The sequence below is a fragment of the Pristiophorus japonicus genome, chromosome 5, assembly GCF_044704955.1.
Source record: "Pristiophorus japonicus isolate sPriJap1 chromosome 5, sPriJap1.hap1, whole genome shotgun sequence".
In the NCBI taxonomy this organism is placed as follows: domain Eukaryota; kingdom Metazoa; phylum Chordata; class Chondrichthyes; family Pristiophoridae; genus Pristiophorus; species Pristiophorus japonicus.
Genome location: NC_091981.1, coordinates 852,275 through 864,130, shown reverse-complemented (window position 1 = coordinate 864,130; position 11,856 = coordinate 852,275). Strand labels below are relative to the sequence as shown.

The 11,856-nt window shown below is 53.1% G+C and overlaps 1 protein-coding gene across 4 annotated transcripts in view; it reads right to left on the bottom strand.

The window, feature by feature from the left end:
* Nucleotides 1–925: 925 nt before the first annotated feature.
* The window catches only part of rreb1a (ras responsive element binding protein 1a), a 306,278-nt gene continuing 295,347 nt past the window's right edge, over nt 926–11,856 (bottom strand). For all 4 annotated transcript variants that reach the window (XM_070880283.1, XM_070880287.1, XM_070880284.1 and 1 more), the window contains one exon: nt 926–3,146. In XM_070880283.1, the coding sequence (XP_070736384.1) occupies nt 2,644–3,146 (503 nt within the window). In that variant the 3' untranslated portion in view covers nt 926–2,643. The remainder of the gene's footprint in view (nt 3,147–11,856) is intronic.

Here is an 11,856-nt window from a genome sequence, read left to right as displayed (position 1 = left end):
AGGGAAGGACAAAAGGGAAGGGCTGTGATTGGGTGGAGGGCAGGAGAGATTAAATGACAAAAGGGATGATGGTGCGAGGCAAAGGGAGATGGTAATGGGACAAGTGAAGGAACAAAAGGTGGGTCTAGAGGGGTAAATGGGAATGGCAGAATCATTTCTAGCAGTGGTTATGATTAATGTTGAGGTTATGCTCACCGTATGCAGTAAAACACAGGATCTGGGTCATTATCACATTGCTCTGTGTGGGAGCTTGCTGTGCATGAATTGGCTGCCGCGTTTCCCACATTACAATAGTGACTACACTCCAAAAGTACTTCATTGGCTGTAAAGCGCTTTGGGACGTCCGGCGGTGGTGGAAGGCGCTATATAAATGCAAGTCTTTCCTTCTAATGGTGGGCACCAGAGCAGGAGGAGACTGGATCAACTGGGCTTGTATTCACTGGAGTTCAGAAGAATGAGAGGGGACCTCATAGAAACGTTTAAAATTCTGATGGGACTGGACAGGTTAGATGCAGGAAGAATGTTCCCAATGTTGGGGAAGTCCAGAACCAGGGGACACAGTCTAAGGATAAGGGGGAAGCCATTTAGGACCGAGATGAGGAGGAATTTCTTCACCCAGAGAGTGGTGAACCTGTGGAATTCTCTACCACAGAAAGTTGTTGAGGCCAATTCACTAAATATATTCAAAAAGGAGTTAGATGAAGTCCTTACTACTAGGGGGATCAAGGGGTATGGTGAGAAAGCAGGAATGGGGTACTGAAGTTGCATGTTCAGCCATGAACTCATTGAATGGCGGTGCAGGCTAGAAGGGCCGAATGGCCTACTCCTGCACCTATTTTCTATGTTTCTATGTTTCTATGAGACGTGCTGGATGACTGAGAGTGAAGATAAGGTTTGAACAAATAGAACAACGGAGCAAAAGGGAGACAGCTCAAGTATAACATTTTATTGCTTAGATGGTTTGATACAGAACAGCTTTAAATTTTGCATTGGAAATAAGTACCAAAACTCTGTGATTCTCTGTTCATGTGGCATATACCAGATGGGTACACAATATTTAGCAGCAGTAAAGGTTCCCTTTACGAAAAAATATGGATTCTGGATTTTTAGAAAATGTTTTCTGAATTGATGCATTACTCTTTTTTTTTCCTTTTATTTCCCCCGTTAAAGTTTTTCCATCTTGAAAATAGACAATAATTCATTAAACCTCTGATAATAAAAAGCTTTTTAATTGCGGAGCAGTGAAAAGTGACTGTTGTTTTTGTGAACAAGCTGTAAACCAATTGTTTTTCACAGTCGAGTGCTTCATGTAGTGATTGAATCGTCTCAGCTTTGTCCTCAAAGTGGAAGACGTTTGGAACTAGAAAGGGATTTAGTTGTTGCGATTTGTTTTAAAAGCCCTGAGAGAGACAGTCAGAATTACAAATAACTGAGACACAAATTAGTTCAACATGCAATCTACTCTAAGATTCACCCTTAATTCTGCACAAAATGAATTTCTCCTTTTCACAGTTTTTGAAAAGAAAGTGAAATGAATTCTTCAGACAACAAACTATTAGAAATATCAATAAAAGGCCATATAAACTACTATAGCTGCTACAGACACGTACTAAATAAAGCTTTAAATCAAGTGATTATTGCTAGTACACCGCCCAGCTTCTCGCTGGAAGGTTGGTTTGCCTCCTGCATTATATAATGGCTTTTCTCCCGGGACACTGGGTGTTAAACCACAGACAGCAGAATTGTTAAAAAAAAATTATCTTAATTTGTTTTGTATTGAATTTCATATTGATACAAGATTTAACAAAAAAAAACTCGTCTCCTAATTAATTTTAGCTTCTGAGTCCCATTTTCATGTTTTCAACCAACACCACCCAATGCGCAATCGAACTGGAGGGGGTTTGTGAAAGCCACATCGGCTTTTCACAGATGGTCACCAACAAGTTCCACCGAATCAAAATACACGGTGAAGACCAGATTACAGAAACTAGACTGCACTGTCGCGCACACCATAAATGAAGAACAAAATCATTATTGTTTTGCAAAAAAACCAAAAAGCTATGATTGCTATTTTGCCCCTATATTTGTTACATTATGGACGAACACGTTGCCCAAAGATTGTCAGTGTGATTGATCACTGTAAGGCCTTTGTGGAAGACTTTCTACAGTAGTTCCTCAGAGTCCGAGCATCGGCAAGCAAGTGCGGTAGGATGCTCCATAATTAGGTGGTGTTTTCTTTTAAATCAGCTTTAAAATAGAATGCATCGCAAAGGAATTTCATACTGCCGAGATTGTTCTCTGAAGGCTAGCTCTTGTTGTTATACTGAAATGTATTTCTTGCTAAAGAATTTTCGAGCACTTGGAACTGAACTTTGATGTGCACAGCGATCAGGTAGTAAGGCACTTGGAGGATACAAAATGCAGTTTGATGAGTCGCACCCAATTCCTCTTAATCCAGTGTGTGTCTTAAGGCTCTCCGCAGCACCACAGCAAAGCACAAATTCCGGCTGCACTCAGTCGAGTGAGAGCAAATGGCCGCAGTGCCCTTGTGCTGCTTGGTGCTTCGAGGATACAAGAGGGTCAGATTTGAAAGTACTGTGGCACAGCTTGCAAGCAACAAAACCCGGAGGGGTTGGAGTCAGATTACTCCACCCCCAGTAAGCGTGGCGCTGACTCTGCCGAGCTGAGAACGTGGTTCATTGGCGACTCGCTGCGGGTCCCCAGCAGGTTGTGGATCATGTCCGAGGGGCCCGTTGAATCTGGGCTCTTCATTGCTTCTTGGTCGCTGCCCTGAATGAGGAAGGTTCCTTGCCGCACGCCATTGACGGCCGGTGGGAGGAGCAGGCTGTGTTCCGGAGCGGTCTGGCTGGGAGCCGGGCTGGCAGTGTTGGCCAAAGGGCTCCCTGTCAGGCTCAGCGGGCGAGGGGAGTCGGTGCTCAGGCTGGTGACCGTATCACTCCCGTTGTCCGACAGCTGCTCGGCCTCGCTCTCGCTCTCCTCCTCACCCTTCCACACATCCTCGTCGTTTCCATTCCGCCGCCGCTTGCTCACCTTCAGCCCTTTCTGGTGGATTCGCTGGTGTCGGACCAGGCTGTGCTTCAGCGTGAAGGTCCTCTCACACGTCAGGCATTTGTACGGCCTCTCTCCTGAAAAACAGCGGCACAGGTTACTGTACAGGTCAAGGTGGCATGGGGTGATCGCTGCCCGGTAACGCACCCTTGGTGATCACTGTCCGGTAACGCACCCTTGGTGATCACTGCCCGGTAACGCACCCTTGGTGATCACTGTCCGGTAACGCACCCTTGGTGATCGCTGTCCGGTAACGCACTGCCCGGTAACGCACCCTTGGTGATCGCTGTCCGGTAACCCACCCTTGGTGATCGCTGTCCGGTAACGCACCCTTGGTGATCGCTGTCCGGTAACGCACTGCCCGGTAAGGCACCCTTGGTGATCACTACCCAGTAACGCACCCTTGGTGATCGCTGCCTGGTAACGCACTGCCCGGTAACGCACCCTTGGTGATCACTGCCCGGTAACGCACCCTTGGTGATCGCTGCCCGGTAACCCACCCTTGGTGATCGCTGTCCGGTAACGCACACTTGGTGATCGCTGTCCGGTAACGCACACTTGGTGATCGCTGCCCGGTAACGCACACTTGGTGATCACTGCCCGGTAACGCACCCTTGGTGATCGCTGCCCGGTAACCCACCCTTGGTGATCGCTGCCCGGTAACGCACACTTGGTGATCACTGCCCGGTAACGCACCCTTGGTGATCACTGCCCGGTAACCCACCCTTGGTGATCGCTGCCCGGTAACGCACACTTGGTGATCACTGCCCGGTAACGCACCCTTGGTGATCGCTGTCCGGTAACCCACCCTTGGTGATCGCTGCCCGGTAACCCACCCTTGGTGATCGCTGCCCGGTAACGCACACTTGGTGATCACTGCCCGGTAACGCACTGCCCGGTAACGCACCCTTGGTGATCACTGCCCGGTAACGCACACTTGGTGATCACTGCCCGGTAACGCACCCTTGGTGATCGCTGTCCGGTAACGCACCCTTGGTGATCGCTGTCCGGTAACGCACTGCCCGGTAACGCACCCTTGGTGATCGCTGTCCGGTAACGCACTGCCCGGTAACGCACCCTTGGTGATCACTGCCCGGTAACCCACCCTTGGTGATCACTGTCCGGTAACGCACCCTTGGTGATCGCTGTCCGGTAACGCACTGCCCGGTAACGCACCCTTGGTGATCACTGTCCGGTAACGCACCCTTGGTGATCGCAGTCCGGTAATGCACCCTTGGTGATCGCTGTCCGGTAATGCACCCTTGGTGATTACTGCCCGGTAACGCACTACCCGGTAACGCACACTTAGTGATCGCTGTCCGGTAATGCACTACCCGGTAAGGCACCCTTGGTGATCGCTGTCCGGTAACGCACTGCCCGGTAAGGCACCCTTGGTGATCGCTGCCCAGTAACGCACCCTTGGTGATCGCTGCCTACGGTAACACACGCGTCAGAGAGAATGGCGCGATGGACCCCATACGTCCTCAGGGCAGGTGCTGGGCAAACACGGAGCACAAAGCTCTCCGGGTTGGCCCATCATCTACTCCGAGTTAGGCGACTATACCCGGGCCGGCAGTGGCTATACTACTGATACAGTACGTCACCCCCGCTACAGCCCCCCCCCACCCTGACACTGTTACACATCTCCAATGTTTGCAGGAACATAAGAATTAGGAGCAGGAGTCGGCCATTCGGCCCCTCGAGCCTGCTCCATTCAATGAGATCACGGCTGATCTTCGACCTCAACTCCACTTTCCCGCCCGATCCCCATATCCCTCGATTCCCCGAGAGTCCAAAAATCTATCGATCTCAGCCTTGAATATACTCAACGACTCAGCATCCACAGCCCTCTGGGCAGAGAATTCCAAAGATTCACCACCCTCTGAGTGAAGAAATTCCTCCTCATCTCAGTCCTAAATGGCCGACCCCTTATCCTGAGACTGGTTCTAGACTCTCCAGCCCGGGGGAAACATCCTCTCAGCACCTACCCTGTCAATCCCCCTCAGAATCTTATGTTTCAATGAGATCACCCCTCATTCTTCTAAACTCCAGAGAGTATCGGCCCAGTCTACCCAATCTCTCCTCATAGGTCAATCCCCCCCATCCCAGGGATCAGCCTGGTGAACCTCTGTTGCACTCCCTCCAAGGCAAGTACGTCCTTCCTGAGATGACACTAAAATGGTTTCCTTATCTCCCTCTTGAATGATCAAGAGCTTTCTAAATAAACATGAGCTTAGGGGATGGTCCAAGTGCTTTGTTTTGTCGAATAGCACAAAAAAGATTGGGCTAGAAATTGGTGTCGGGCGTTGGCGCTAACCGTGCGGTATCGGATTGTCCGCCCGTTACACGCAATGCCTGATGACCAGTCCCTCGGCGGTCAATGGTCAGCCAAGGCTGGAGCGTTCACGGTCAATGGTCAGCACAGGCAGGAGCGTTCACGGTCAATGGTCAGCACAGGCCGGAGTGTTCACGGTCAATGGTCAGCACAGGCCAGAGCCTCGACGGTCAATGTTCAGCCGAGGCCGGAGCGTTCATGGTCAATGGTTAGCACAGGCCGGAGTGTTCACGGTCAATGGTCAGCACAGGCCGGAGTGTTCACGGTCAATGGTCAGCACAGGCCGGGACGTTCACGGTCAATGGTCAGCACAGGCCGGAGTGTTCACGGTCAATGGTCAGCACAGGCCGGGACGTTCACGGTCAATGGTCAGCACAGGCCGGAGTGTTCACGGTCAATGGTCAGCACAGGCCGGGACGTTCACGGTCAATGGTCAGCACAGGCCGGAGTGTTCACGGTCAATGGTCAACACAGGCCGGAATGTTCACAGTCAATGGTCAGCACAGGCCAGAGCATTCATGGTCAATGGTCAGCACAGGCCGGAGCCCTCGGTGGTCAATGGTCAGCACAGGCCGAAATGTTCTGGGTCAATGGTCAGCACAGGCCAGAGCCTCGACGGTCAATGGTCAGCATAGGCCGGGGCATTCAGGTCAATGGTCAGCACAGGCCAGAGCATTCACGGTCAATGGTCAGCACAGGCCGGAGCATTCACGATCAATGGTCAGCACAGGCCGGAACGTTCAGGGTCAATGGTCAGCACAGGCCAGAGCCTCGACGGTCAATGATCAGCACAGGCCGGAGTATTCACGATCAATGGTCAGCACAGGCGCGCGGCGTTCACGGTCAATGGTCAGCACAGGCTGGAGCGCTTACAGTCAATGGTCAGCACAGGCCGGAGCCCTCGGTGGTCAATGGTCAGCACAGGCCGGAGCCTGCCACACTGAGCCACAGATGACACCGGATCTGATCCTGGAGAGATTCTGGCCAGCGCGGGATAACAAAGCCAGCACGATTCTGCCAGGGTTTGTGCAGTGGTGTATATAATACACAAAATACTCAAAGCGGCTGACTCTCTGGACAAAGTTTCGAAACTCTGACCCCTCACCCCAAATTCACTTTCAAGAAGTGAGCTTTTCCGCCCCAATAAAAAGTGGTTAATTTTACTCATTAGGGTGGGATCCCCAGTCAATGAACATTTTTATTGTGTTCTCCTGTCAAACACTTACAGACAAAGCACATCGTGCTGCGACAAAGTCCCTGTACACTATCACAAATGCGGGCTTTACACTCACAGCACAGACTCAGCTCACATGCTGCACAGACAGTTAACAGCAAATCAATGCCCGCTGTATCACGGACTCACCGGTGCATGTATACACACAGCCTTGGGGAGTCCTGCCCCCACTTTCAACTCCTGCGTATTTACAGCGACCACACGTTAACACGTCACCGGAACACTGCGCTCAATGACAAGCTCACTTTGCACTCGGTACATTCCAAGTTAAAAGTTTCCCTTAGTTCCTCCGCTATCCATCCAACACTGTGATACACATCGTCCCCGGACCAACATAGACTTCCGCTATCCATCCAACACTGTGATACACATCGTCCCCGGACCAACATAGACTCACTCAGACTCACCACCAATCAGAGCTTGCTTTGCGCGTTTTTGGATCTTTGCAATGGTTGTGACGACAGCTGTGTGGGTGGCGAGGCGAGGTGGGTAACGAGGTGTTACAAAAGTCGGGAGTTTCTAGCCCAGTCTCTGCCTTCACTCTGCCCTTCTCTCTCCGTCCTCTATAAGGGTGACCAGGGTCATTTCTTCACAAGGACTCAAAGGCTCCCAACCTCTGTGCCGTTACTTTGGGTCTTGTTCTTAGTTCTGTTCCTTTGCATTAGGTGCCATCTTGTCATTCAAGCAGTGAATATAAACTTGGAAAGGAAAAATTTGCAGGGTTATGGGGAGAACGAGCAGGAGTGTGGGACCAGTTGGATTGATCTTTCAAAGAGCCGGCACAGGAACGATGGGCCGAATGGCCTCCTCCCGTGCTGTAGGATAATAATCTCTGGATTACTACCTGAGCCACGAGAAAATTAGCATAGAGTAAATAAGATCATAGAGTTAAACACGTGGCTCAAAGACTGGTGTGGGAGGAATTGGTTTTGTTCCTTGGGCAACTGGCACCAGTACTGAGGCAAGAGGGAGCTGTTCCATCGGGACGGGCTTCACTTGAACCAGGCTGGGGCCAGAGTCAAATAACTCGGGCAGTAGAGAGGGCTTTAAACCAAATAGTGAGGGGGGTGGGGGGGGATCAGGAGAGGGGAAATTTAAAAAGAGAAAAGAGAAGGCAAAAGTGCAGGGTAGTGCCTGGGGTAATGATAACCAGAGTGTGACAGGAAGGGACAGTGCGTATACACATGACAAAATTAAACGCTCTATAGCCGAACACACGCAGCATTCGTAACAAGATAGATGAGTTGATGGCACAAGTCGAAATAGATGGGTATGATCTGATTGCCATTACAGAGACATGGTTGCAAGGTGGCCAAGGCTGGGAACTAAATATTCAGGGGTATTTGCCATTTTGTAAGGATAGGCAGAAAGGAACAGGAAATGGGGTAGCTCTGTTAATAAAGGATGAGATCAGTACAGTAGTGAGAAATGATACTGACTCAGAAGATCAAGATGTAGAATCAGTTTGGGTGGAAGAAGTCACTGGTGGGAGTTGTCTATAGGACCCCTAACAGTAGCCACACTGTAGGACAAAGCATAAAAAAAGAAATAATGGAGGCTAGTAAGAATGGTATGGCAATAATCATGGGCGATTTTAATCTTCATATTGATTGGACAAATCAAATTGGCAAAGGTAACCTGGAGGAAGAGTTCATAGAGTGTATTCGGGATGGTTTCTTGGAACAGGAAGTTTCCAGATGATACTAAAATCGGCTGTGTGGTTGATAATGAAGAAGAAAGCTGTGGACTTGTATCGTTTGCCCAAATTCCATCACCCGCCTCTTATATTCATTGCGTTCCGCCAGTCATTTCTTGTGCCTCACACACGCTGACCGTTTCCCACGGATGTGTGGCCGCACCCTTTAAGTCTAGGCTGCGGCCCTTTAAGAGCTGCGGCGGGCCCGTTTGGCCGGACCAAAGGGCTGACCCCGTTTGGGCGGACCAAAGGGCTGACCCCGTTTGGGCGGACCAAAGGGCTGACCCCGTTTGGGCGGACCAAAGGGCTGACCCCGTTTGGGCGGACCAAAGGGCTGACCCCGTTTGGGTGGACCAAAGGGCTGACCCCGTTTGGCCGGACCAAAGGGCTGACCCCGTTTGGGCGGACCAAAGGGCTGACCCCGTTTGGCCGGACCAAAGGGCTGACTCCGTTTGGCCGGACCAAAGGGCTGACCCTGCAAGACCTGGTTGTGTTTGAAGCGAGCGCGGCACCTGCGGAACTCTGTCTACGGTGAAGCGCATTATAATACCGCTAACGTGAAGATGAGCTTGCAACTTTCCCCCAAGGCCAGAGACGGACCGATTGCGCACGTGTACCTCAGCTATGTGGAAACCGACGTAATCCAGAGGCACGGAGCAAGGCTTTCCCCGGGGAGTCCAACAGACTGCGCACACTGCACGTGGCCACAACAGCCAAGCTCAGATTGTGATTGGGTCCCGCCGATTGTTGCTGTTCCGATTGTACCCGCGTGTTTTCTGCATTTCACGCCATTGTCAGCCAACAGCTTTGCCGCGGGACCTCATTCTCTACTTGTGTTGACAATGGGAAGTGTGCATATTGGATCGTGACCTTCCCCAATACTGGAGCAACAGCGGGCTCGGGGGGTACAAAGGAAGGTCTGCTCATGCTATTCTCACACTTGCATCTACTCAGGAGAAATCCAGCTCCAAATACGGGGAGGAGCAGCCAGCAAGATAATTAAAGAAAAACTACATTTACAAACAGCCTCATCAACTCTCCGAGCACTTTGTACAATTCATTACTTTCACAGTAAGTGACTATTAAAGTGACCAAACACGGCAGCTATTCTGCACCAACTATAAGCTGCATGACTGGTCAACGTGTCTTAGCCGACGGAGTTCATAGAATCACAGACATTTACAGCACGGAAGGAGGCCATTCGGCCCATCGTGTCCACGCCGGTCGACAAAGAGCTACCCAGCCTAATCCCACTTTCCAGCTCTCGGTCCGTAGCCCTGTAGGTTACGGCACTTCAGGTGCACATCCAAGTACTTTTTAAATGTGGTGAGGGTTTCTGCCTCTACCACCCTTTCAGGCCGTGAGTTCCAGACCCCCACCACCCTCTGGGTGAAGACATTTCTCCACCAATCCCAATTGATGCCACTAGGATTTCAGCACAGTGGGTGTGTCAGACTTACATCCTGCGTACACTGGGAACTGTGAGACAAGGGTGGGCTTACCCTGAGCCACTGAGTTTTGCAGTGGTGAAGCTGACCATTTGGCTAAACACATAGTCCTAATTCCTTCCATTTCCCCCATACCTTTACATTTTCCCCTTGTTGATTGATCTGTTCACTACCTGAGACCTGGTGGGGGGCAGTGGTGGGGAAGGGTTAAGTTCCACTCGTTTGCTGTAAGTTTGGTGGTTCCGGGAACCTCAGAGAAACGATTCCCGGTGGGCGAATGATTAACCATTGCAGGAATTTATTCCCTCTGTGTAACTCCCACTCTCTGCTTTCGTTCTTTCTGACAATCCGAAAGTGCTGCCTCTCATTGCTGACTGACTGGGACAGTAGAAATACTCCTCCCTAATAGGCCCAATCAAAACCTCTTGACTGAACCCTCCCTCTCCCAGTGGGCAGAGGTTTATCAGAAGTCTCCGTAACTAAATTGAGGTTTGTCTTCACAGGGTGCTTTGCATCACACTGCACTAAGGTCCGAGTCTGCGGAATTCCCAACGTTCAGTTCTCCAAGGGAATGGTTAAGTCCCAGAGTCAGCGCTTGCTCAGACCGGATTGGGCATTGGGCGTTTGGTTGGGACTCCCATTGAGAATCGGGTGTGTTGGCAACACTGGGCTTTTATTCATTTGCGGGATGTGGGCATCGCTGGCAAGGCCGGCATTTATTGCCCATCCCTAATTGCCCCTTGAGAAGGTGGTGGTGAGTCGCCTTCTTGAACCGCTGCAGTCCGTGTGGTGAAGGTGCTCCCACAGTGCTGTTAGGGAGGGAGTTCCAGGATTGTGACCCAGCGACGATGAAGGAACGGCCGATATATTTCCAAGTCAGGATGGTGTGTGACTGGGAGGGGAACGTGGAGGAGGTGGTGTTCCCATGCAGCTGCTGCCCTTGTCCTTCTAGGTGGTAGAGGTCGTGGGTTTGGGAGGTGCTGTCGGGGGAGGAGGGAGCGGGTTTGGGAGGGGCTGTCGGGGGAGGAGGGAGGGGAGGGGCTGTCGGGGGAGGGGTTTGGGAGGGGCTGTCGGGGGAGGAGGGAGGGGAGGGGCTGTCGGGGGAGGAGGGAGGGGTTTGGGAGGGGCTGTCGGGGGAGGAGGGAGGGGAGGGGCTGTCGGGGAGGAGGGAGGGGAGGGGCTGTCGGGGAGGAGGGAGGGGAGGGGCTGTCGGGGGAGGAGGGAGGGTTTTGGGAGGGGCTGTCGGGGGAGGGGCTGTCAGGGGAGGAGGGAGGGGTTTGGGAGGGGCTGTCGGGGAGGAGGGAGGGGAGGGGCTGTGGGGGAGGAGGGAGGGGTTTGGGAGGGGCTGTCGGGGGAGGAGGGAGGGAGGGGCTGTCGGGGGGGAGGGAGGGAGGGGAGGGGCTGTCGGGGGAGGAGGGAGGGGTTTGGGAGGGGCTGTCGGGGGAGGAGGGAGGGGAGGGGCTGTCGGGGAGGAGGGAGGGGAGGGGCTGTGGGGGAGGAGGGAGGGGAGGGGCTGTGGGGGAGGAGGGAGGGAGGGGCTGTCGGGGAGGAGGGAGGGAGGGGCTGTGGGGGGAGGGAGGGAGGGGCTGTGGGGGGGAGGGAGGGGAGGGGCTGTCCAGGGAGGAGGGAGGAGAGGGGCTGTCGGGGAGGAGGGAGGGGAGGGGCTGTCGGGGGAGGAGGGAGGGGTTTGGGAGGGGCTGTCGGGGAAGAGGGAGGGAGAGGCTGTGGGGGAGGAGGGAGGGAGGGGCTGTCGGGGGGAGGGAGGGGAGGGGCTGTCGGGGGAGGAGGGAGGGAGGGGCTGTGGGGGGAGGAGGGAGGGAGGGGCTGTGGGGGGGGAGGGAGGGGAGGGGCTGTCGGGGGAGGAGGGAGGGGTTTGGGAGGGGCTGTCGGGGAAGAGGGAGGGAGGGGCTGTGGGGGAGGAGGGAGGGAGGGGCTGTCGGGGGGAGGGAGGGGCTGTCGGGGAGGAAGGGCTGTGGGGGGGGGTTTGGGAGGGGCTGTCGGGGGGAGGGAGGGGCTGTCGGGGAGGAGGGGCTGTGGGGGGGGGGTTTGGGAGGGGCTGTCGGGGAAGAGGGAG